The following is a 27042-nucleotide window of genomic DNA, read 5'->3' as shown; positions in this document are numbered from 1 at the left end:
CATCTCACCGAGGCTGGCCGTGTCCCGTCGTCCTGATGGAGCGGTCACTGACATCCTGGCCTGATTGCGTCACCGTCCTGCTTGCTGTTAGAGCCTGGTGGATGTGGGCTGGGGCGACCTTACCTGTCCTGTAGAGCGCTGGCAGCTCTTCCTTCCAGCTGAGTGGTCGAGGGCAGTGAGGCCAGGTTGTGCCGTAGTCTGGTCCCATCGCTGTGTGTGTTTCCAGCTGTAAGAGAGAAAGACAAAGGGGAGCAGCCTTCCCCTGTGGCCAGGAGCAGCCCCTGCCTCCCAGCCTAAGGCTCTCCCAGCCTCACAACAGTGCCGTCCATCCGGTTTCTCCCCGTGGGCCTAGAATTATCCATGTTTTACCAACTCCACCGGCCTTGAGACCATGGTGGGGAATAGGTTGGGGGTAGCTTATCTGTCCTGTAGAGCGTTGACTCATTTTCCAGCTTAGTTCTCAAGGGGAGAGAGGCCAGGATTGTGTCGCGGTCTGGTCCCATCGCTGTGTGTTTCTGGCTGAAAGAGGAGAAGCACCAAAGGAAGCAGCATCCCCTGTGACCACGGGCAGCCCCCGCCTCTGTGCCCGAGGGTCTCCAGTGACTCACCAAGGCTGTCCGTGCCCCATCATCCTGATGCAACGGTTGACTCCCGTCCTGGCCCAATTCTGTCACCAACCTGCTTGCTGTGGACCAAGGTGGGTGTGGGTTGGGGTGATCTTACCTGTCCTGTAGGGCGTGGAGAATTGTCTGGGCCAGTGCTGGCAAGGAGCGGCCAGGAGCGTGCCATGGTTTAGTTGGGTCCGTGTGCTGTAGGGTGCTGAGAGCCATTTGAGGTGAGGGCCTGAAGAGAGAGGAGAGAGGAGCTGAGTTCCTCTGGTGGACTTTGTGTCCAGAGCTGAGGCTGAAGCAGGAGCAGGCAGCTGAGCAGCCTCCCCGTCAGCACAGGCAGCCATGGCAGGGCTGCGTGGCCGTTGGGGCCAGTTTCTGGGGCCAGCGTTCTGTCCCCGCCCCTTTGTGACATGGGGCACGCCCTGCCTGCTGTGCCATGGGCGCTGCATCCCCATCCGCGGGGGGTGGCAGCAGGTGATGCGGAGCCCAGGCCCAGGCCGGGCGGTGGAAAAGGTGCCCAGGTGTTTGGGCAGGGCTGCGGGGCAGTGCCAGGAAGCTGTGCAAGCGTGCTGGGGTCTGGCTGGGGCTGTGCTGCCTGCCCTCTGAGGAACCTGCTTTGGCAGGGGGGTTGGACCCGATGATCTTTCGAGGTCCCTTCCCACCCCTACAGTTCTGGGATTGATTCTGTGATCCCCACAAGCAGGGCAGGGAGGCACTTTGCACCTACAAAGAAAATGTGTGCAGCCCTTTAGGAGAGCTGGGAGCAATTTGTAAAGAGGGCAAATGTTCATCTTACTCTTTTGTATTGGAAAAGTTGTGCGCTCAAGAGCTGCTTTCATTCTGCATCTGTACAGAAAGAACCCAAGAGGTTGGGGCCCCAGCCTGGGCCAGGTTGCCTCAGTATCCCTGGTGAAGAACAATCAGAAGATCATCTCTCTTTAAAGTGAAAGGGCCATAACATGTTCTTGCTGAGCAATTCTTACTGTCACCAAGACTTCCAGTTTATGCGGCATTTGTCTTTTAACCCTGTGTCGTGGTTTAACCTGGCGGGCAGCTAAACACCACACAGCCGTTCGCTCACTCTCCCTCCTCCCTCTCTGGGATGGGGGAGAGAAACGGGAAAGTAAAGCCCGTGAGTTGAGATAAAGACAGTTTATTAAGACAGGAAGACAATAATAACAAGAATAATAATAACAACAAGAATAATAACAACAATGACGATAATAGCACTACTACTACTACTACTGTGTACAAACAAGTGACGCACAATGCAATTGCTCACCACCCGCTGACCGATGCCCAACCTAACCCCAAGCAGTCCTGGCCCCCCTCCCCTGGCTAGCCACCCCTATAATATGGTTTAGCCTGACGTCAGATGCTATGGAATACCCCTTTGGCTAGTTTGGGTCACCTGTCCTGGGTCTGTCCCCTCCCAGCTCTTGCTGCACTCCCAGCCTGCCCGTTGGCAGGACAGAGCAAGATACTGAGACGTCCTTGGCATGGTGGAAGCACTGCTCTGCAACAATTAAACCATTGGGGTGTTACCATCACTCTTCTCATCCTAAGCCAAAACATAGCATTCTACCAGCTACTAGGAAGAAAATTAACTCTGTCCTAACTGAAACCAGGACAAACACTAAGATCATTTTTTACCGTAAAAAAAGGATCTGTTTATTGGTTGGAATGGATAGTAAGGGTTTGCTGTCATACAACAGTCCTACACTATGCAGTTAGACTAGTAATTTTTGTAATTAAGAATTATTTATTTACAATGTGCAACTTGATTAAAAATGTTTATATTTACCCTAGGTCCTATGAGTGCTGTCATGCATTGTCATGAGGTGAATGGTTTTAAATATATCATGAGATTTCCTATGTTTGAGGTTGTTTCCCATGTTTCAGAAAGCACAGGAACTTTCTCAGCGACATACTGCGAAACGTCAGCTGTACAAAGTGTACCTTGACAAAAGATACACCTAAGTATTTCCTTGTAGTAAATATCTATCTAGAAAATGTAGCTTTTTGTTCTCTGTGCTCATGTGTTAATCCGTAATACAAAAATATTTACCAGCAAAAGATCCATGCCCTGAAACTGGTCTAGATGCAGCTCCACTGATGCTGTGAATGGAATAACCACTTCCTTCTTCTTGCTAGCTACTCTTCTGCTAATGCAGACCAATAAGCAGTTCAGTATGTTTCTCATGTTTTTGTTTAAAACCTTATGAATTGGAGCTTTCATATTTGTCTTGAAGCCTGATATTTCAGACTTCTTTATACTACCATGAAAACTGCAGAAATTGTGTGGATTGTTTTTGGTTTGTTTTCATATAAAGGAAAGCTAGGTTCTCTGGAGAACATTAGACCCTTGCAGCTCCTGGATTAGGGGAAAACATCTAACATCTCAGCTATAACTATGGAAGTGTGTACTGAGAAACATCTGCTACTGTAGACCTTGTAAAAGGAAAGACGAAAAAGCACCTTGGAAGGAAAATGAAGTTACATACATGGTTTGAAAGGCAGCATTCAGACACTGGGGATGTCATTCAAACCAAAGCTGTTTCCACACATGGGGAACTGTGTATAGATCCTGACACAACCCCACTCTTGCAGGGAAACCAAAGAACATAACAAGTCCTTAACTGTTAAAATTTCTCTTTACCCATTCTTTGGCCCACAAGTAATGTTTCCTTTACCAGGAACTGAATCAAAATGCCAATACTCACCAGCAAGAATGAACTAGCAAATGGAAATCATAACATGAGGTTTGGTCTTCAGCCCAGCATAACAAAAGCTCTTCCCATCAATACGACTTTTGAGCTTCAATACGAATTTGAGCTTTTCCTAGCTCAAAATGGAATTGCCTCATTTTTTTACACAAACCCATTTACAGTTTCTTTCAAAGTATTTCAGAGCCTCTAAGATAGTAACAATGTAGTTTTACAGTGACTCTTATGATGTAGATCAATACTGGAGTGTCTGTTCAGCTAAGACATAAAAGGATTAACCCTTTTTCTCCTCCTACTTGACAATATGTTTCCTTTTTCCATGCCCCAACATACTTGCAAATCTTCATGCTGATTGTGGTTTTCCACAGTAGTCACAAATCTGCAATGATTCTACATGTATGATTCTGCAATCTACATTATGGCTCATTCAGTCTGTGTTGCTGAGGGGTTTCAAGATAATGATATAATAAAGGCAGTGCCATGTATCTGAAGGTGTTTATTTGGTCCCAGTATAGTGCCTTGATCACCACAAAATCACCCTCCTTCCCCCAACTTAACATGTACCCTCAGTACAATTTATCTGTGATAAATGTACACTTTGTTTACTGAGAACAGATTGCTGCAAAGTTTCCTTAGTACTTTTTTTTGGCTTTCAGTTAAACTTCTTACAAAACAAAAGTTAAATTACCATAGACATCCCAGTATACCAGAAAAGCATGACAAATTATATTCCTCCTGAAATGGGGTTAGTAATTACAGTACAACAAATAAAAAGAAGATGCAGACTTCTTTGTATGTATGCTAGACAATTATAAATGCAGTTAATAAACTGGAGAGATAAAACATAAGGTGTTTACAAGAGTGTATGTAGAAGAGAGAAAAATACAAATGAAGCACCCATCCATGCACCTGGTACTTGCTGTCATTTCCTTATTGAATCATTTCTACTTCTAACTTGGCTGTATTTGGTCAGTGATCAAAGGGAATATTGAAATACTCCACAACTAAATTACCCCCCAAATCAATATGAATTCAGCTTTTGCTCACCTACTGGAGCTTGTGATTAAGACAAAACACCGTAATAACAGCTGCCTGAAACAGCCCTTGGAGTCTTCATTTAGACTTCCGTTTTCTAGGAAACCTTGTGAGTCTTAGGTTAAAAGCAATAGATAGAAGTATGAATGCTCTTCAAGTATGTGATTGATTATAATTTTATTCTTTGCTGTGTGGCTTTAAATTAAATGTGATCTTACTAACGAGATGTAATTTTCATAAGGTGAATTAATCTGAGCTGCCCTGTCTGAAAGTACAGTTGTGATGGGTAAGGCCCGTTTTGCTTTGCATAGCCATAAAAACAGTGCAAAGCTGATGTCAGATATTATTCATATACAGTGGCAGAGACAAATGAAGAGCATAAATTCTTTTGAACTCAGCAGGTTTTGAGCTACTGGGTTTATCCATTTACTCTGCTGCTGTGAAAGGTATTTTACCTGTGCCTGTTTACTCATGTGATTGTGAGTCTTGGTATCCTCTTTGTAGTTCATTTTAAATTACGACCCATAGGACTATGCAAATTCCACTTAAGCAGTGATTTGCCTTGTTTTTAGAAAACCTTTATTGTGGTGACATCTGGCCTGTATGAGTTCAGATTTAGCCAGAGATATTCTGGTAGATGATATGTTACTGTTATCTTTAGAGCTACTTCATTTTGGCAAGGACTTCTGGTTAGCTCAAGGATGTGCAGGGCTGTAATGATGAGGACAATTAATTTTGGAACAAACTTAGAAGAGACTTGATAAATTCACCATAAATTTGCATAAATTAACCAAGATGGGACAGTTTTCCAAAGATGTAAGTCAACCACATATAAATGGAGCAAACATAGGAAAATTCTTGGATCCAAATCTGTGACTGGTGCTTTGCCATAACTTTGTTTTAACAATGTTCTCATTTTCTTTCAGCGTTTTAATAGAATGATTAAATTCCAAACACAAAGGTGTTTGGTACTTTTATGGTACTTTTATGTACTTTTGTGGTACTTTTGTGGTACTTTTATTTTTGATCCCCATCCAAAGATGTCTTCTCTGTCCAGTCAGCAATTTGTCAGCATCAGTGGAGGGAGCAGTGGGGATTACAGCAGTAATGTCATGTGCTTTGTTTGGAGGGCTTGCAAACTGGCATTTAATATATCTCTCTGTATGTGGAACACCTAATTTTTCCTTGGTTACGCAGCTGTGTGGAGGATGTCCTAGAATATTTAGCATTACAGCAGGAAGTAAGTTTGATTTGACTGCAAAGCATCATAAATCATGTGGAAATGCAATATGAGTCAAATGAAAATGGGAATATTTTAATATTATTTAAATTCAGTTTTCCTTATAATTACTTGCTTTTTAGATAGTTTTTAGATAATGTTTATAATTTTATTTCAGAAAACATTGAAGGTTTAAAAGTCTTAAAAAAAACTCATCTGTAACCAAATCCATACTCCCCCACCCCCCCCTGTTTTTGTCTCAACATAAGGAATGTAGCATAACTAACTGTTTATAAAATAAGTCATATGAATGAGAAGTTTAGGGGAAGAGTTTTTTTGTGGTCCAGAAGTTGAGAATACAGATCATGTTTCATGACAGAGAAAATATTTCAGAATAGGTCATTGCACGTTTCAATTATGGTGTTTATTAGAAATACGTTTTTTAATACGTTTGTAAATGTTTTCAAATGTTTTTAATGTTTTCAAAAAGTATACTTATGGTGGTGTCCAAAATGATAATTCAAATAGCTTTTCTTTCTTTTCTTTCTTTTTTCTTCCATCGCAACTTCAAACTGATGACTTGAAGATTACTTGAATTTTGAAATAGGAGGAACAGAACTTGTTCCTTTATTTCAAGGGAAAAAAAAAAGCTATAAAAAATCTTCATACAATAACTGAAATACATTTTAAGTTAGTCCCAAAGCCTAGCACCATCAGAAGGTAGGAAACACAACATTTAAATGAAATATAAACCTCAACTCTGTCTGTACTTAAATATGAGTTCCAGTCTCTTCAATCTTGTCAGACTTCGAAATTTCTGAAAACTACAAGTGGACAAAATGTTCATCATTGTATTTCTCCATTTTTGGTAAGTGGAAAATGGTTCCCTTTCTGGCAGGGCAGACTTTGTTAACCAGACCTTCAGTGTCCCATGGCCCCCAGTCCTGGACTTGGTTGATGGGAAGGAGTAACCACAGCCCCACAGATGCCAAGCAGCCCCCAGGCTAAGCCTGGAGGTCCACCTACCATGGAAGGTGTCCAAGACCATGCCCCATACCATCCCCTGGACACAGGCAGCCCAAGCCCTAAGAGGGAGGGAAAGAGGTTGGAAAGGCTGGGGGCTCCCCTGTGAGGTCTCCTCTTCCTCTAGTGTCAGAGAAGCCTCCAAATACCGTACTGACCTTAGCTGAAACCATGCCTATATGCTAGCTCTGCTGTCCATACTGCTGAGGTGTACCTCCTTCAGCACCTAGTCTGGGTTGGCAGGTGGCTTTCCAGGTGAGAAAAAGGCTTTCCATCTCAGTTCTGGTACTATGGGCAGGATGGGTACACAAGATTCAGGTCTCTACTGACCAAGCTCAGACCTGAAATCTTAGAAAGAGCTACCGAAGGTGGTACTGAGCAACACCAGCATTTCACACTTTTTTGGTAGTAGCTATCCATCCCACTAAGACATTCAGGAAATATTTTCCCAGTGCAGTGCATGCTCACTTGAGTTACCCTGAAACATAATACTTTCTTTATACCACACAATTTGGGATTTGCTTTTACAAATTCTTCATAGTTTACATTACTTATTTCTTAACCTTTTCCAGTGCTTCTTCATATATTGATCTGTAGTCAGCAAATATTTTCTTTCTTCTGATTATGTGTAGCCCTCACATATTTGGAGATATTTTCAGAAGGGCTTTCACGCTGTAGGCAGAATTTTAGTCTTGCAATCAGTCATACATTGACTTTATTTTTATTTTTTTTTATTTCTGGAAACAGGAATTCTTTGTCTCCAGCTGTGGGCCAAGAGACTTCTAGTTCAAAAATACATACATATGTATATATATGCATAAGTATATGTACACATATATAAAACAGATGGCTTAAAAATAGGCATTCAAATGTGTTGTAGAGGTGTTTAGAACTGTTTTCTTTGTCATCTCTTTGAAGCACATTTTATAAATATCTAAATAGAAATAGCTCCAGGCCTAGACTAATGGTTATAAGGCTATAAAGAATATGACATTATTTTCTTAACATAATTTAAACCAAATGCAATTCATATCAAACAACAACATGCCTTCCTAGCTGGTACAAGCACTAAACATCGATGGTATCATTTTCCCACCACAAACTGCTAATTAAAAATAAGTAAATAAATAAATAAATAAATGATATGCAATGCTCTCTTGTAAGAACAAATAGTTTATTTAAATAGGATTCATAGCTTTCATGCCAAGTTTGAGATTTTGAAGATTTAATTTCTCTGTGGGAAGAAGTGTGCTTCTTTAGTTGCCCAAATGTAATGTTCTTCATTTGTAAAAGGGGGCTTTCAAACCACAGTGGGACTTCTACCTTGGTCTTACATATGACCTGCCATGGTGAAAGTGGAAACACATGCTGCCTATTCCCTTTTGGGTAATACTGCTGCTGCAAAGTACCACTACACAACTAGCTTTCTGAGGAGCTTCTGTTTCTCCAGTACCCTGTCTTCTCTCCCAGCTGGGGGGGGGGGTGTGTGTGTGGAATCTATAAAAACAAAAAACAATACTGCAAGTTGTATACGTACAGCATCACAGCAGTCTGGTGTTGTCAAATGTCCCTTTGATTGTTTCTGTCACTGAAGAATGTCACTTCTCCTTCCACCACTGAATATTTCATTTCCATTAGCTGAGATGGGCCTTGGGTATGTCCCAGGACATGGAAAATGATTTTGACTCCTGGGTGAGCAATTCTTTGCTTTGTTGGGACAGGAGATGAAAGTGGACTGTTGGTAAAAGGGCTGTGGATGTCCATCCACATGCATAGGTTGATGTGTCAGTGAGGGAGAGAGGATGACACCCTAAGCCTAAGCAGAGTGCAGGTTTATGACCGCAGCCTTAGAAAACCTCTAATCCAGGTCAGAGGTGGCTCCAGATAGAAGTCTGCTTTAACTGTGCAGAGAAGACTCAGGCTAAGACAGCCACAAGATAAATAAAACATATTTTTTCCTTTCCTTGTCACAATGGTGAAAACTAATTTTAAAAGTATGTGCTCATTATGAGCCTGACCAAGAGCCCATTGGGCGTCTTCCTAATGGCTTCAATAATCTTGGGTGGGGCCTTGGATATTTCGGTCACCTTTTTTTGCCAATGGGGTCAGCTGCTTCCTCTGTGGTGATGTGTGTGCATGTGGGAGTGGGAGACGGCAGCAGGAAGGCGTTGGCACATATGTCTTCACTGTCTATCCTGGAATTCAGTAACGCCTTAGCAGCCTATTAGGCAAGCCACAGGGAACCACAGGGAACAGGCACTCACAGATATTATAATTGGGAGTAAACTATGGAGAGAGTTTGGTCGAGGAAAGGGGCAAACAATCCAGGCAAACAGCTCAAAGCCTCAAACCTGGCATCAAAAATCTGCCTCTCAAGGCTGCTCTGCTCCTGTCATTTGCCTTGTTCTGGGGGCTGATACTGGAAGGAAACATGACACTGGTCCCTCGAAGGGAAGACTGTGGAACATAGGTAGAGAAGGAAAGAACAGAAAGCAGAGCAACTGTAGATGCTGGAGAGAATTTAAATCCTTCCTGTTTTGTGGCTTCCTGTGGACCAACAGCATCTGAATGTCCTATCTCCTTTCTGGCAGTCAAACACCAAACACAAAGCTCCTTTCCATTCTGCTGTCCATAAAGACCTAACAGGTCTGTTGCAAATATTATTCTGTGGTTAAAATGGGACTCCTGTTCTGTGTAAGGGCCCCTTGCTCAAGAGAGTGTTTCAGGACCAAGCCCTAGTTTACTAGGAGAAAATTAGAATAATGTCAGAGCTATTATCTCCCTGGGACACATGCTTGAACCCATTTATCTGCAAAGTTTCTTTCTGCTTTCCAACTAAAAGCAGCAGGAGATGTACATCCCCAGAGGGAGGGGGTGGAGGGAATGAGAGAGGTTATTGTCACAGAGGCAGTAACCTGCAAATTCTGCAAAGCTGCCTTCATCTTTTCCCTTTTCTGTCCAATGTTTCAGCAATTTAGCTCAGCTGTTGGTGTTTTCCATTAGGCTTACTGTCAAAATAAAAATAAGAAGAGAAGATAGTGGCTGAAAGGGAGAGAGAGGGGGAGAAAAGAAGCGATCAACCATCTTTAATATATAATTTGAAAAAGGATTATGTTAAATTCCCTTTTTTATGCTTCCCCAATTTGCTAAAGTTTACATTTAATCTCACTTTGATACTTACTAATATCTGCTTTAGCATAATCTGTCTCCTATCCTCATTCTCCCATTTTGACTAAAATGTGGCATAACCACTGGGTCCAGCTCTTAAAAATACACAGCCGTATTTTGCTTTCCCCTTAGCTATGCTGACAACTGCCAGTGTTATGTCAGCAGACAGTGGGACCTTCTAGAAGAAAAATGTATATCCTCCACACATCTGGTCCTGTGGCTATACTGTAATGATCAAGATGCTCTGCAAGTTACAAGAACAGGTTACCCAATAAAGAGCTTACCAGTCATACAGAATGTACATTCAGAGATTACTGTATCTGGACATTTTTTTCTACTATTTTTTTTAAGTTCTGTTTGGTTTCTGAACCACCTCCAAGCACACACTATGCACAACACTGTGGTTATCACTGTAGTTTTAACTACCCGTGCTCAGATGGAGTTTGTCCCACGTGCTTTCAGCATCCAGCCACCCCTGCACCCCTTCATTAGCACAAGGCATGAGATCTCTCCTGGGGAGAACCAGCTCCAGGCCAGTGAGGCCAAGGAGTTCCCAGCTGCACCAGCCTGACCAGCTGTTAATCCCACTCTGTTACTTGTACCTCCTCTCTGCAGCCTGTAGATGTGAAGCATCTGCCTTCCCTGCACCCCAGGTAGCCATACCACTGCACCCTTTCTATGCTGAGCTCTTCCAGGCAGATCCGTGTTATTAGAGATATAAATTCTGCTTGATGGAATCTGACATCTGAAGCCTGACGTAAAGAAAGGGTGTTCACACAGCTGTGTGAACACAGGCATATGAAAGACAGACAGACAGATATGCATCTTGTTTTTCATTAGGCACTTGCATATTTCTCCAAAAAGGATATTCATAAAACCTGTATCTGTAGATAAAAACCTACCACTGCTTTCTGTGGAGGCTGACATAATGATTTGGCTCCAAGGAAAGCCAAACTGGAAGCATTTCCTCAACCGTTTGCATAATTTTTCTGAGCTCTGTAAGCTCAACTAACAGAAGTACTAAATCCAAGACATCTTTGGTTTGGATTTTAGTACCCAAACCATATTTAATGGTGTCTATTAAGCCTTGTTCTGCTCATCAGATCTCCTGTTACAGGGGCACAATTAATGGTGAGTGAAAACTAGGCTTCCTACCCTGCACAAGTTTTTCTAATATAAAAAATATTTTATCTCCGTGAAGACAAATCCAACACTTTTTAGAGAAAGAGAGAGGTGCTACCTGAATCCTCTTCTTTTGAGAAAAGGGTTTCACTTTTTGTAATTACTCAGTAAAAAGAGTCACAAAGGCATTACTCAGGGTTATAACATTCGCATGAGAGGTGGAGGAGCCAAGTTTGGCTCCCTGTCTCAATTACTATTAGTTTACTTAAAGAATATTGACTGCTTACAACAGACCCACTTGAAGACCTCTCTCTGCATGTAGTAAATAGATGGATAAGGCTCTTGTCTCAAATGTGGGAGTAACAAGGACTTGAATCCAGGTCTTCCATATCTCGTAGCTATGCACTGGAAGATCTCATTCATTCACTGAGGGCTGGATGCCCTATCAGATTTCACCAGAAATTCCCATTTGGGGCCTAGAAACGTTTCCTCACATCATTTGTATTTTCCAAGGTATTTTACATACCTTGGAAAATTTCAGATTATTTTAATTGATGTTTTCTAAGAAGAAGCATCCTCATCATACAGTTCCCTACTACATTGAAGCTACCTGATTTTTATTGATTTTTCCTGTTTCCAGAGAGGGGCAACAATTTCTCCCTCTCCTTTGCAGTATGGCTGTCATTGCCTGTAAACACTTTTCTTTGTTTTAGCCACAGGCGATGTACAAGAAATTGGTCGACATGACCTCAACCATCATTTTGTAGTACACAGCACTGTGTAATACGGAATGAACTGGGAACAACAGTAGTGCTCCAAGCTCCACCAAACTAAAGCAGTTTAGCAACAGAGAATTGTCCAGCTTAGAGACAGTAGCTAGATGTGTCCTATGGTTGCCAGTACCACCAATTCAATGGAGGTTTGGTGAAAGCCTAGAGCTAATGTGACTGTTCTTTTGGTCTCTTGGCACTTGATAGCACAGCCCAGGAATCAAGGAGCAGCTGATATGGATTTTGAAGAACAACAAATGCAAATATTGCAGAGGTAAGGTTATTGTGGTGTAAGCAATTCCAAACTGCCATGCTCTGTAGGGATGAAAGCTTTCTTTCTCATGAAGAAAGCTGTTCTAAGCAGTATACTCACTCCATATGTGTACACACACATATTCACATAGACTTATATGGGCAGTTCTGGAAGGATTTTTTTTTTCTTTCCATTGCATTTGCTCTCAAGCTTTTGTGCCAAGCCAAGGAAGGAGGAAAATAAGGGAACATCAGAAAGAGACTGGCCCACACCCTTCTTAGTAATAAGAAAGATAATTTGGTTTCATTGTCACCTGTGCACTGTGCCATACACAATCAAGAAGTCTTGGGAGATAACAAGCACCACGTGCTTTGGCAGTTCATGGGTGCTAGGCAGAGGAGACGCAGCCAGTTCTTGAATGGGTCAGAGAAATATAGCAGGCGGCTGCACCACAAGCTAGATTTTCCCCTGAGGCAATGTCTGACACAATTGGCAGCTCATTTCTCCTGCCTTTGGATGTGAGCTACTGCTGAATGCCTCCCTTGTGCTAGGGCTGGTACTGAGCTAAATGTGGGCCTCTTGCCAATGATTACAGTTCCCATTAACTGGAATATACATTAACTTGAAAAATTGTGGACCTCTCAAGTGAGGGAATGGCTTGTTGTATGCATCCATTATTTCTCTGGATTCTCTGGAGAAGGATCTTTGTTGTGTGCTTATTCACCCACAGAATCTGTTTGTTTTTCCTTTTCCTTTTCCTTTTTTTTTGGGGGGGGGGTGGGGGGGAAGGGAGAGGGGAGGCACGGGGAGGGCAAAGGGAAAGAGGAAAAGTGGCATTATTGAAAACAGTTCCATAAAGGCCTGGGGCCAATTTCATCACCATACAGCAGCATTTTAGGCTGTCAAGTGCCAGCTGCAGCCTGCTGGGGATGAGCAGATACACCAGCAATAAGAAGCACCTCAAGCCCTGCAGAACAGCCAGAAGCTTGCATCTTCCTCTCCTCAATCATGTGTGTATATACAAGACTCTGGAAGCCTGATCAGAGAGAGGGATTACAGCTGGGAAGAAAGTCAAAAGAAAGTACAATGCTTAAAGCACTTGTGAGAGCTTCTTTGAACCCAGGATGCTACCTATGGTTTACACTCACCTCTGATCCTTCAACCTTCAATGAATCTGCCATCCTGAACAGGCTTTAGCTATAAACATGAGTTGTTAAATCAATGTGCTGTTTCTCCTCCTGAAGCCTATAACACAGTCTCAGGATTTAAGATGCTATTCACTTTATATATCAAGAAAAATCCTGGTCCACATGTGGGAAAAAATGTGTCTTGAGCTACTATCCAGCACTTCATATGTCCAGGGTATTGATTTCTAGTTTGGCCTGTGCAGCCTAGGAGATTTAATTGGTCCTGACCTCCTTTTTATCTCCAGCCCGTGTGTTATTTTCAGTGTTGTCTGTAAAACTGTGTGTCTCAGCTCATCTCTAAGATCAAGTTGCCGTTTCACAAAAGGGACACAAGAAAAGCCCTGGAGAAATGATAAGCTAATATCTGCTGCTATTTTTCTGCCCTCATCATCTTCCAGCACAGAAACAGGTGTCTTGGGCTTTAAGTTCAAGAAGATGGTGCTACATATTACAATAAAATACATCATTTTGCAATAATTGAGATGTGACCTGTTTGAACTGTTTGAATAAAACAAAGTGAAAATTCCTGTCACTTTTTTTTGTCTTTGTGCTTAAATAGGAAGGCATGACATGGAGGATTTATTGGACACTTAAAGGCCCCAGCAGAGGTAAAGTCCCACATGTGCTTGGTATGGCACAGACAAAGGACTCTAGACATAGGGTTTACAGCTTAAAGTAAAGAGATGAGGACCAAGCACAGAATAACTTTTTTTTTTTTTTTTCTGCACGCAAGGAATCAAGCAGAGAAAAGTCAATTATTTACTCAGAGTTTGCCAAAAGGCAAACTGAAGTTTATACAACACAGAAAGAAACAGAAGGGCCCCTGAATTCCTCTTGAAGACTTTTGCCATGGAGTTGTTCTCATATTTGAAAACCTTACTGATTTAGAGAATGATTAATTGATTAAAAAATGATTAGGGGACCTTAAATAATTAAATATTTCTTTGATCTGGAGGGTCTCGTACTGTGTCTCTAATCTCACAATTTTACAATTATTAGCCAGAGTATTAGCCTCTCTCCTTTCCTCAGGATAATTTCTTTCACAGTTTTAATAAACTGATGAATCTAAGGTCATACTCCAAGTAAAACAGAAAATCTGCAGGGCTTTGGTCTGGCTGTTCTTTGTAATGAACTATGGTAATGAGCTTGTATTTATAATTTGGTGTTTCTTTCTGCTCCAGTGATGGCATCAGTTATTCTTGGTTTTATATTGTCAAGTTCCATTTTTCTTTCTTTCTCTCTCTTTCTTTTTTTTTTTTTTTTGGGGGGGGGGGGGGATTTAACATTTCGTGGCCATATTTACTAAAAATACATTCTTTTGCTGATCTGAGGATTTAATTGTTAAACTCCACATGTGACTGTTCACTGCTGTCATTATTGACTTTCTAGGCTGAAAGGCAGGAAATTCTCTGCATAGCTGACCTTCCTTTATGGTTTTACCAGTGACTTGTGACACAAAATTCTTGTCTGCTTCATTTCAGACCTGGTCTTATAGTAGTACTGTTAACAGCATTTTCTGTTGCTTAACTGCAAGTCATGGACTTAATGTTTGCATTGGCTATGTATCATTGGATCATTGGAATTTATAACAATGGCCAAAATGTTGGGGAAAAAAAAAAAAAAAGAAAAAAGAAAAAAGTGCAACTGATGGAATGTTTTAAGTTTAATTTTCCAAAAGGATTATTCTGTGTTACCCATCAAGGACTAGATCCTTATAAGCTGTTGTAAATCAGCATAGATCCTCTAAGATAGGTGGAGCTCTGGTGTTTTTCAACACTCTGTTGAACAGCTTTTCAACACAACACAAAAAATGCAAACACAACTGTTTCAACAACTGTTGAAAAACACAACTGTTTTTCAAGAGTTTTCAACAGGTACCCTAGCAGCTACAAGGAAAATTAATTCTCTATTTTTAAGGTGAAAAGAAGAGAGAAAGAAGTCAGTCTTCCATCCATGACTTTCCATGATAAGTTCCGTATATCTGTGCTGACATCTATATTTCCATGCTGACTCCTGTGTCTCCATGTTCCTTCCTCTCAGAGATGGCTTGAGTACCACCATCCTGACTGATGCTTGAAGAGCTGAACAGAAATAACAAAAACAACATGCAAACAAAACAGTCAAACAAGAATTCTTACATATTCTGTTAATAATTTGGGGTACAAAATTTAAATCCTCAGTTTTCACAGTGGAATACACATGTGAGCAAAACAGTCTCAGTAGCACATCAGTTTTATCAAGACTGGATTCAGGGGAGACTGGCTCATCGTTGCTGTGCTTAACTCTGAGCATGCTTGAAGTTGCTCTGAACTCTATTCACAGCCCCATTTTCAGTATTTAGGCTATCTGTATAGTGCCTGGGGAGAGAGTCTGATGTCTGAGAATGGTTCACATAATCCAGGCTGAAAAACAGAAATGATCTATGCAAGAGGAAATACCAAGCAGAAAGGGGCATATTAAATTTTGTATCCCTTTCAAGCTTCAAGCTAGTGGAAGTTATTTGTCTCTGTTCAGGTTCATAAACATGAATTCTCTCCTGACTTTTTGCATCTGAAGCGGGAGAAGGATCTCTTTTCAGTTAAATAGTTAGTGTGCACAACTAGGATCCAAGAACCTGTATTCAAATACCATTCAAATACCTCTTCTTCCTGAGGCAACTTGATCTTTCATCTCCCTTATGCATCAGGTGTCTATAATGTTATTCTGTTAATGGAATGAATGCTGTTTTCAAATTAAAAAATGGATATCATAGTAGGTAGTAAGACCTGCATCACCTGTGTTGGTCTATGATCATGCCAAAAGAGTCACCCTCACATTCCTTCTCTTTGCAAGAATGAATATTTTATTACCTCCTGCCCATGGCAATAGATTCAGTAATGGAGTTGAAAAGCTCCATCCCAGAAGATCCTTCAATTTAAGGCTTAGGGTCCTCTTCTATGATATGTATTGTCATCTTCCCAGGCAGAGAAAGACTTAGAACCAGGATACATTATAAAGTGGGTGACTTCTTGAACAGTAAAGTCAAAGAGCGAAACATGTGACCCCTCTGCTTCCTGATTATGAAGAAAAAAACTGAAATTTGCAGCATGGTAGTTGAGAAGGGGTATTTTCAGTCAGAAAATATTGTAAATATTTAGATTGTAAATATTAAGATAAATCTCAATATTTTGTTTGAAATATTAAATAAAATGCAAGCTGTTCCTTGTTTTCAATATAGTTACAGTGATACAAGCATTTAAGAAACTTCATAAGGGAAGGTTAGGCACACAAGCAATTCAGGTATCTGCAAAGCTGCATGAGTAGAATTTAAATTTTTGTTATTTAAATGTTGGTCTAAATTATCAGTTCAGCATCTAAGTGCTCTTGTGAATATAAAATCACACAGCTAGATCAAGGTAACTAGGGAGCTCTGGGGCAGAACAACAAACAGTACGATGCGTCAATGTCCCTTCTAACTCACATCTCCAGAGTAGCACTCTGTGGCTATGCAAGGTTGATCCTGGCCTCTTTACCTGTGAGGTTTGGTGAGATTCTGTCATCCAAATTGTTACTGCGGGATAAGCAGCAGCTGAGGTGACAACTGAAGTCATCACAAATAATGATAGTCAGCTACTCGGTAGTCTGTGTTTTGATTTTTTCTTTTTCCTCCTCTTCTGTGCTCCTAATTATGTGGGAGCTACTTAGCCTCTTGAGTAAGGTTCTTTCTCTTCGTGGTAGATAACATTGGTGCTGTTGAGCTGATGCCATGATGGATTGGGACCTTATATTTTGGGCAAAAGAATAGAAGGACCAGCATTTAGTTTCTAGACCCATCTCTACAATCAATTCATTCTGAGAGTGAGTCACTTCATGTGTATGTCTCAGTTTACACATCTCTATTGTGGGAAGGAGACGAATGTCTGTGTCATGCATAGATGTTGTCCCACTGTGCTGGCATATTAACAGGCAGATGTCTCATGGCTGGATAGGCAGGGCAGGAGTCTGGCTGTAAAGCAAAGCTTCTGGTTCAGAAGAAGTTTCTGCCCACACACACTCGTTTTTCAAATTGAGCCAAGAAAAATCTAAAAAAATAAAATAAAAAAAAATGTCTGATAGAAGATATGTGAGGAATTCTCTCAGTGACTGAGGTGTCAGGACAGACTGGAACCCTGCCTTGGGTTTGGCAGAAGTTCATCAAAGTTAAAGCTGAACTGATGTAATGCACTAGTATTCTCCAATGAAAAAAAAAATATCTTCTCTTCGTCCTTTCTTAGAAGACCCAGCAGGCTGCTAATATTGGATTACCTGGTGACTTCTTTCTCTTTGTATTGTCTTTTTATTTTATAAATTATTCCATAAAACAAACTACTAAACATAGCGCATAGGGACACCTCATTTGAAGCATTGGTCACTGCAGATCATCCCCTGGGAAATATGGAGTTTCCACACTCCCAATCTGCTGCAGTTGTCCTTTCACCACAACAGTACCTGTGGGAAGGAAGGACAGCTTTGGAGTACCACTACCATCTCTCTGTTTTCACTTTGCATGGATCACAAAATAATAGCTGACTCCTTCCCTATTTAGTCTTCACCCACACCCTTCCTTTCTCTTCTATTTCCAGGTTTCTCAAAAAGACTGTGGTGGAGTAGCAGTGCAGACAGACACTGAATGACAACACCAGGATGGAGGAATTGAATGGAAAAGCTGCTCCCTTGGAGTCTAGTCATACTGCTAAGAGTTACATGAATGTTCATTTTTACCCCTAGCAACCTGCCAGAGGAAGTAGTTAGTCACCTCTTCCCTGTGCCTGAAAGGTCTCACAGATACTGGGAGAACTGGTGGAATCACAGCTGCAACACCTAAATATTTAAGAACCAGCAACACATAAATATTCACCTTAACATGACTGTGACAATGCCCAGCACCACACTGCTTTAAAATCTGAATATCAGCTTGCCTGAAGATCAGTTCTTTGCTTCCTGGCTTCAGCGGCATGGTACCCTCTTGCAGCAGACACATCTTCAAGATGAATTCTTCAGCATAAACTCTTCTGCCTGACACTTCCAAAACAATTTAAGAGTGTTTAATATTTATAAATAGTGAAGATTTCTACACTGTTTCAGCATTCACTATAGTTGCTGTGATTCAAGTCTCCAGCAAAGCCAGAAACTGCCTTGAGCTGAAACAGTCATGAGATGAATAGAAGCTATAGAGCTGAAGTGCCTTGAGTGCATGTGAAGATTTATCTCACAGCTTCATCTGGAGGGCTCTTTAATAGGGAGGATATGACTCTCTGTGTGCATGCATCCATCTGGGAGAGAAAAACTTTTACAGTTTTAAATGGGGAGAAGGGGACATTTACACTTTTTGAGGAGATTCCACAGGGAGAGCATCATTTTACAGAGACATTTTATATTTACAGCTGCATTTCCTGTAAAACAAACAAACAAACAAACAATACAGATGGAAATGTATCATTCATAAAGTCTTAATATCAGATTTGCCCTACAGCTGTGATACACACAGAGCTGTAGTCTAAAGTGGAATGCCTGAAGATTCCACTAAGTGGAGTCCTGCCACAGATGGGGAGAAGTCAATTTGAGTTCAAATAAGGACAAGGCCCCTAGAGAGGCTCCTGTAGCTGGATTCAGACTAAGGAGAAATAAAAATAATAATAATTAAATAATAATAATAATAATAATATCATAGATTATGTAACTTCAGAGTAACTTCTTCAGGGTCTGAAAAAGGAGAGATCTGTAATCATTTCATTCCCTCATGTCCATCTGACCTATATGCAAGTCTTATCACACATTTTCCCTGTCTCTCCCAGTTGCCGCTTCTCTGTTGCTCCTGCAGTACTTTCTCTGGAGGCTGGAGGTGGAGTAGAAGATTAGGGAAGGAAATTCCTGGGATTCTTCTTTCCCTTTCTAGGGTGGCTATATTAATTGGTGACAACAAATGAGCATAGAAATTGTCCTGTTGCTCACAGACGGGAGGCAAACCATCCTGCGGGGCTTTTTTTTGCAAAATACTGGGGGACAGAGCCAGGCTGAACTCCTTCATCCTCTCTTATAGACAACTTTTCCTTTAGATATAAACAATTAAATGATACAGCACCTCAGAACATTTTTTCCACTCCCCATCCTCTATCTACTGCCACCAAAAATATGTTCCTTAGTTACCTCATTGGATTTTGAGTTTTCTCATAGTTTTCTTTTATCTCTCAAGCCTGCAATGTACATTCTAAATAATGCAGTAATGCTTCTTCCTGGTCTACTCGGCTTTGAAGCATCTTATTCATAGCCTCTGCTGATATTAAGATCTTCATGCCATGGTAGCCTGACTGATGCACTTAAGTTAATGAAGCCGTCTATTCCCACTTTGTTAACTTGCTAGAGGGTTTTCACTAAGGTGGTTTACTAATTTAAAATGTACTTCCTCAAGCCTTCCATCCTGATAGAAGTCTTTCCAACAGGAATTATATCACTTTTTTTTTTCTTCTCAGCAGTTGGCAGGTCATTACCCTCTTACTACTGTGCAGTTTGCACCTTCTTGATGCAAACACATCCTCTCAGAACTGGCCATACTGATGACTTGATTCAACTTCTCCAGAGAGCACCTGTTCTCACTCCTAGCTTTAGCATTGTATTCAGATCCATCCCTAACGTATTTCAGTAAGAAGAACAGTATATAATGAGCGAGATAATTAGCCACTCTCTGTTTTAATTATACCTTTTGCTATCTTCTTGACATGCAAAGAGCTGTCTTACATTCATGTGCTGTTCATGTGGGAGTAACCTGAGGCAGTATGAGCATAGGAAAATCCATGTGTGTAGGAAAAGAAGTGAAGTCGCTTTAGGCAAGGCAACCTTATATGACCCTCCTCCTTCCTTTGCAGCTGGTATTACTTGAAGCTGGTACAGAGAAGAATAAGGGGACTGAAGCAAAGGCCAGAGTTTGGCATGAGCAAGGCAGGAGCTGAGCAGGTTTTCTCCTGCCTTCCTGCCAGTGTCCATTAATCCTGAGCCACAATGCCCTCTTCATTCCAGCTCTTGATCCTTCCCCTTAATTCTGCTATTTATACCTTCTAAGTTGGACTCTGCTCTCATATATGCCAATTTTACACCAGTATAAATAAAGGCAGTGGATTTTTTTCTGGCTTACATTCACCTATAAAAGAGAATTAGACACATTACTTTGAGGCACTGAATGGGGTATACCCTGTCCCTTGATTCTGCTAAGTACTCTTTATATCCCAATTTTTCAACGGTCTATTCTGACACACAGCAACCTGCTGTTATTCCAGTGTTGCATTCCCACCAACCACTGCCATGTGCTCCCCAGCCCTGTCCTGAAGTTGCTGTTGGAGCTGCACCACAGACAGTACATACCCACAGCTCCTTCTGTGCTGAGTCCTTTTAGGATAATGCTTCCAGTGTCATCTTCCCTGGGGCCAGCATCAGGGAGGAAACATCTGTCACTAGCCTTTATGTTCAGCATCACCTATCCACATTCATCTTGGGTATTATAGACTGTCCCTGTAACACCGTTGAAGAGAGCCAGTTAAGGATTTGGACCTTCCTGTGCTCTGCACTGGCCAAACAGAGGAAAAGGCCAAGACTTGTCTCACAGAACTGAAGTCTAAGTGCAGCATTATATGTTCCTAATAAAGGAGTGATTATATGAATCACAGTAGCAAAATGTTCTTGCAGAGCATATGCTCCACTCCCTGACTTAAGCGTCCAAGTGCAGCTGTACATCATTCCAGAGGAGCTTTTTGCCTTAGACGCAGGTTAACGTACAGCCCCCTGTGTTACAGAGGAGTAGCAACAGATCTACCACTCAAGGGTGTCCTTTAATGAGGTCGCTTGTGGCTGTTTATTGGACAAAAATGAATTCCAACTGGCCCATATAACAAATGAAACTCAACTGCAAAAATGTAATGATATTTATTCACACAGCTGCCAGCAAACTCACATGCACTATGAGTCATTCCAGATGTGGATAAAAACAAAGTCTGTCTGTGAAAGTAAGTTTCCTGATCCCGAGGAGACTTGGTTTGGGAGAGGAGCTGCACACTGACTTCAGCTGCACTCGGAAGATCAGACAGGTTCTCCTTCAAAGGGGGAGGGGGAGAGGAAAAGCCATTTATTTATTCCTGAAAAGAAGGGAGGTAGAAAATAAAGAAGCTAATATATAGCTAGACATACTTATTTTAAAGAAAAGGATGCTTTGGAAGACTTTGTTGCTGCTGCTATTCTATTACAGTGCTCATGCCACTGTGACATACAAATGGAGCAGAGGTAAGATTTAAGCATGAAAAAACATTTAAGAGAAATCTTTGAGTTTGTAGATTTGGTCTGTAATAATCTTCCATTTTATATATGTGTAATTTGACCCTCCCAGATCTGGAATTTCATTTCTTCTTTAAATGGGTCAGTTAAAGAGCTACATAGACGAATAGAAAAATACACATGCATAAGTGCATAAAGGTAAAATTATTTATATATTCTGGTATAATAAAAATATTCAAGAAATATCCCAAGAACCAAAATTATTTATTTTCTTACTTTCTCCTTTCTCTTTCTCCTTTTTCTCTTGAATTAACAGAAAATACATGTCATGAAACTTTAAATGAAAAAACCGTTGCAGCTACAGGTGGCATGATTTTCTGCTCTACCAGGCAGATATCTGGTAACAGGAAACACAGTAATGCATAGCTTTTGCAGGATGCCTAGAACTGCCTGTGACACTGTGCTGATAGACTAGCATACACAACATATAAAAAGATACCTAGGGTGTTATCAGGCTTCGATGGCGAATATGACAATACATAGTCATGATATATTTGTATTCAAGTGCGTGAGAGTAACTTATAAAACAGTTTGGGACTATTAGATTGCATATGAGATGCTTGCTTAAGAGCTAGTAAGGATTTTTTTTGCTTTTGATACTGACATCTACAGATTTCCAAAGGAACTGGAGTCTGTTAAATCAAGCACTCAAGTGCCCTTTCCTACCTTCCAGCCCCAATCTTCCATTTCTTTCTCATTATAATTTCTTTCTAATCTGCTCTTTGGATTTCATATGAATTTTCTTATGTGAGGCAAAGTCTGAATGAAGTAATGAAGAGATATGCAACTCTGCTAAGTCTGTATCGGTATTTAATTGTTCCTTAGAGTCAGCAGGGTCTTGCTGTCAGGACATTGACCTGAGACTCACAGTGTCAGGTTCTTTCCTTGGCTTTTACATCAGCCTCTTGAATGATGCTGGATGAGTTATTGTACCTTCACATACCTCACTTTCTTGTGACTGTATAATAGAGGTAATGGCACCTCCATGAAAACCTTAATTTTCCAGATAAGTGTTTGTCTTTCCAGTGATGACACATAAAAAGGTCATGAAATTAAAAGTAGATTTGCATATCTGAAACATATCTCTCTATATATATATAATATGTATATATATATATATCCTACCTTTTGGAAGAATGAGGACACCCTATTTATGAAGAGGGGAAAAAAAAAGGTGGGGGGAGGAGGAGGAAGGTCCATTTCCATGAAATAGTCACTACGCATTTTAAGGATGTTCATTGTTTGCTAACCCACTTACTTCAATTAAAAAAAAAAAAAAAAAAAAAAAAAAAAGACAACCTTAAAAGAAACCCATGCAATCCATGCAATCCAGTTTTAATCACCATGGACATTTAAAGGAAAACATCAGAACTCTGTTCTTCCTTTTGTGAAAGCAGATTATTTTCAAGCTGGAATCTCTACAGCTTGTTTTTTGAGATTTCAGAGGGAAAAGGAGATTCATTTACTGTTGTGATAAGGAGTTTAGTGCTCACAGATTTTATATAGAGACACCTTCTCAGGAAGAAACCAGACTTCTCCACAGCTGATAGGACTGTGCAGATGCAGTCTTAAGGGCATGACTCCTTCAGCAATAGCTGTTTCAGAGTACCTTCACTCCCTTAAAATATCTATGTGTCAGCCTAACCAATCCCATCCTATTCTGCAGTATCTAGGGGAGGTGTGTGTGGGGTGGGGGGAGCAAAGCACCATCTTAAGTTATGAATTGCTCAGAAACCTCAGAGGAAATTTGACTGAGTACTGAGGCATGACACACCCTTTTGCACACTCATTACTCTTCCCTCCCTCCACAAATGACAACTGACTTTTGTCCGGATTAAATCTCAGTTATTTAAGTCTTGTCCAACTCTCTATCTGTGTTTTGCAATAGAAAAGACAAACCAGCATCTGGTGTGATGGAAAAGAAATACAAATCTGCATATCAGCTCCATATTGACTAGTAGTCCAGTCTGTTTACAAAACAGTTGGACAAGTAATCCTGCTTTTATTACCAGCATTTTTTTTTGTTTGTTTGTTTTCCCAATAGAAATGATCAGTGAAAAATGGATAAAGCAAAGTCTAGCTTTTAATTATTTTATTTTATTTTTTTCACTGGCGGCATTGGGACACTTTGGATGCCTAAGCCCTGTAACAAAGTATTTAGTCTTTGCTCAAGAACAAAGTCATGTGAGGAAAGACGAATGTGCTTGTGCTTAGTGGTGAGTCGGAACACCAATCTGCCACCTCCCTGTGCTTTTATAAACATCAATAAATGCAAAGAAAAAAAAAAATCTGCACAAAGCTTAGTGGTTTTTTTTTGTTTGTTTGTTTTGTGTTTGTTTGTTTGTTTGTTTTTTAATGTTTGCTTGCTTATTTTTTGTTGTTGTTGTACTTTTCTTTTTTACTCCCTCATTCATTTGCATTAAATTGCATTAAAATTTAATTAATTGCATTAAAAATGACACACAGTCCTCAGCCTGCTGAGATCCAGCTGTGGACATTGGTACAGAAGTTACAGGCATACTTTAGTCACTAAGATAGACATGTTTAGAATATTAAAGTAGGGATACTAAGTGAGCACAAAACAATTTGTTTCATCAACACAGACTTGCTCAAGCCTTCTGAGCCTTCTGTAGCCTTATCCATATGATATTAGTCTCTTGAATTTTGTAAAGTGCATGTCTAGGGAAAAAATATAATGTTAGGTCTCTAATGAGTTGCTTTCCCTATGGAATGGAAAAGGTGATTATTAATTTCTGAAAGGTCCAAATAATAATTGCAGTCCTTAAAAGATGTGTTTGTTATAGAGACCAAGCAACAAGCCCTGCCCTTTGACAATATATAAATAAAAACTAACAAACAAACAAAAAAGGCACATACAACTGTGGTAACCTGAGCCAATGTCACTGCTTGCCACCCAGTTGCTTTCTTCACACTGCTCTGATGAGTATTGATATGTTGAAGAGCCGAAGTAAGCTTCAGATCTGCATTACAACAATTGCTTATTCCCTGAGAGGAAAACTCTAAGGCAAGTCTTGTTATACATTTCATCTCAGCTGGCAACATTTGCCTTAAGGGCTTCATAATTCAAATAAACAGCACACAAACAGTAGCATGCCTGTTATGTGGTTGCTTGGGGAGTGAAGACAGTGTGATTCCTTGTGGTTGTGGCTTCTTGGACAGCGGGAGAGATTTGCAATAGTAAGTGGGGGCTGGAGAAGGAGATACTGGAAGACAGAAAATTGAAAGACACAGAAAACCTTAGCGAAGAATGGATATATTAGCTATATTAATACTTATGAGGTTCCATGCTTTTGGGAATGGTTATGCTGTGCCTTCTAAACCTTCAGCATTATTATAGTCATGTCCAGATTTATCTGATCCACTTTATATTGTACCTCTAGTGCTCAGTCAAAGTCAAAAGGTTGTTCCATAACACCAGGTGAATACTTTGTTCTTCTTAGAGGCTCTCTGAAGAAACAATTACTTGGAAGAACAGAAGGCCCATCCTCCTTGATTTCCCAACAGTGCAAACCTTTAGCATTTTCTCTAATGTTGTGGCAACTGAATTTGTGAGTTTGAAGAAGCAGCTGCTACATGAACAACTCTTGCAGGCTGCTTCTGCTGCTAGGCATAGCTGCAGCAGGCTGGTAGCTCTCCAGTGCCAAGAGAGGAGAGACTATGCAGAAGAGAAAGAGAGACTGGCTGCTACTAGAAACCCAGCCAGCCATTTTATAAGGAAGCAGAGTTTAGCATTTTCTATCCTATGTGAACATTTCCTGCATATCAGGTTGCTGGTGATTTCACCATGTGGAAAAAAGATGAAAGCCTTGGAATTAGGGTATACACAGCATCTCCACACCTTTAAACCTTATTTTATTCTCTTCCACCTCATCTCTTATTTGCACTGTTATGGCCAGGTACTCTCTTCTCAGGCAATGTCTGGGATTCCACCACTGACAGTACTGCTTGTTCAACACTTTGTTCAACAACTTTTGTTCAACACATTGGCTTGGATGGTGTGAGCAAAGGGAATGTGGCTTGAACACAGAATGTAATTATGACACAAATGTTCAAACATACATATTCACCTAGCAGACCTCAAGGATACCAACTTATGATTTTGGCTTCTTTAGGAGGTGTTGAGGTCTTCAAATGTCTGGCCCAAGAGCAAAGGCAAATTGCACTAGCTTGACTGGGTACAAGATCTTTTTAAAGTGCAACATCTATTTAACTTCCCTTGATTTTCATAAAGTTACTGTTATCTAATTTATAAAATATATATTGCACATAAAACACACATTACCCATGCCCAGCTGTGTAAAGTATGTTCCTTCTTATGGAGACAAAAATACCTTTTCTCTGGCTCCTACATGATCACTTGGAAACTTGCCTCAGCTGCCCCAGCCTCCCTGCTTGTAGGACCCATTCCACTGATCTTGATCCGCTTGATCAATCTGCTGTGGATTTTCTTCCCACCTACCTTGAGTCTATTTCAGCAGTCTGTACCAATTCCTGTGAACACACATTTATGGGCTGGAGTGTCCTGGTTTGGGAGTTTATTTGTCTGATGCAAATCACTACCACACTAATTATCACAGCTGTACTTGTAAAGAGAAGTAGGCATTGTGTGAAGGGATTGAAATTCAGAAGAATTATTAGCTTTGAAGATGAATAACCTGAAGAAGACAGCTTTTATAACTAAGCTTTTATTTCCTCAGTTCCATTGTAACGACTTGTAGAACAGATGAGTGGAAGTGTATGTCATAGGCCTAAATAATAGATCTTTAAAGAAAAAATCCCAGACTGTAATAAGTAGAAAGGAGGCATTTAAAGAATGTTTCCTGCTCTTGAAAAAATTAGAAGTAGACAAAGACAAAAATGTGTTTTGAAGCAGGAAAAAAAAAAAAAGAGAGAGAGAGAATTAATGAATGAAGAAGGCAACTAGGACATCTGCATGGCCAGTGGTGTGCAGAGCAGAGATCACAGACCCAGGGTGGAGGCAGCACAGCACAAGGCAATGAAAGGTCCCTATCTGGAGTCTGAGCAGGGTGACAGTCATATCGTGGCATGTCCCCAAGGGAATAAGCTATGCCTTTCAGCAAGGGTCACTTGCTTGGACCTGCTGCCACAATGATATGGCCGTACTGCGTCTGGCTCTGACATGTCTGCCCTACACTTTGCTGTGCAGCACAGATATGGTCCTCCTGTTCCACTTAGCAGATCCCTTGGACATCAGCCACAGTGGGAGTCTGAAACTGTAAAACAAGGAGCTATTGCACGAAACAGCAGGGAGTAGACTGAAGAGGCTGAAAAGAGATTAATTCTTTGTACCTGTAAAAGCTGCTCAGTGTTGCAAAATATAGCTAGGCTACAATAGCCCCTGAATGAATTTAACCTGAGTAGGATAAATATCTAATAGGGTAGGGCTGCAACTGTAATCAAAATCCTTTCTAGCATGTCCTGATTCCCCAAATTCTCCTTTAGAGGCAGTCTTTATTAATTTAAGCTGTATGGAGTATGATCCATGAATCAGGATTCACTGTGGATACCTAACACTGGAAGACATACAAAGGATACTTAAAAAAATCAAA

At 40.8% G+C, this 27042-nt stretch overlaps 1 protein-coding gene and 1 long non-coding RNA gene across 6 annotated transcripts in view; one reads left to right on the top strand and one right to left on the bottom strand.

The window, feature by feature from the left end:
• Window positions 1–14753: 14753 nt before the first annotated feature.
• Window positions 14754–27042, bottom strand: part of LOC137845446 (uncharacterized) — a 19836-nt gene continuing 7547 nt past the window's right edge. For 3 of the 5 annotated variants that reach the window (XR_011090212.1, XR_011090211.1, XR_011090214.1), the window contains 2 exons: window positions 15964–18154; window positions 14754–15195 (listed from right to left, as the gene is read on the bottom strand). This is a non-coding gene — a long non-coding RNA (uncharacterized lncRNA). The remainder of the gene's footprint in view (window positions 15196–15963; window positions 18155–27042) is intronic. The other 2 variants (XR_011090213.1, XR_011090216.1) reach the window with 2 other exon arrangements.
• The window catches only part of FAM180A (family with sequence similarity 180 member A), a 25022-nt gene continuing 18768 nt past the window's right edge, over window positions 20789–27042 (top strand). Inside the window, exon 1 of the mRNA XM_068662595.1 lies at window positions 20789–21400. Coding sequence (XP_068518696.1) covers window positions 21325–21400 — 76 coding nt within the window. The 5' untranslated portion in view covers window positions 20789–21324. The remainder of the gene's footprint in view (window positions 21401–27042) is intronic.

The sequence above is a fragment of the Anas acuta genome, chromosome 1 (assembly GCF_963932015.1).
Source record: "Anas acuta chromosome 1, bAnaAcu1.1, whole genome shotgun sequence".
Taxonomy (NCBI): Eukaryota; Metazoa; Chordata; class Aves; order Anseriformes; family Anatidae; genus Anas; species Anas acuta.
Note: the sequence above shows the minus strand (reverse complement) of the source record. Positions and strands in the feature narration are given on the sequence as shown.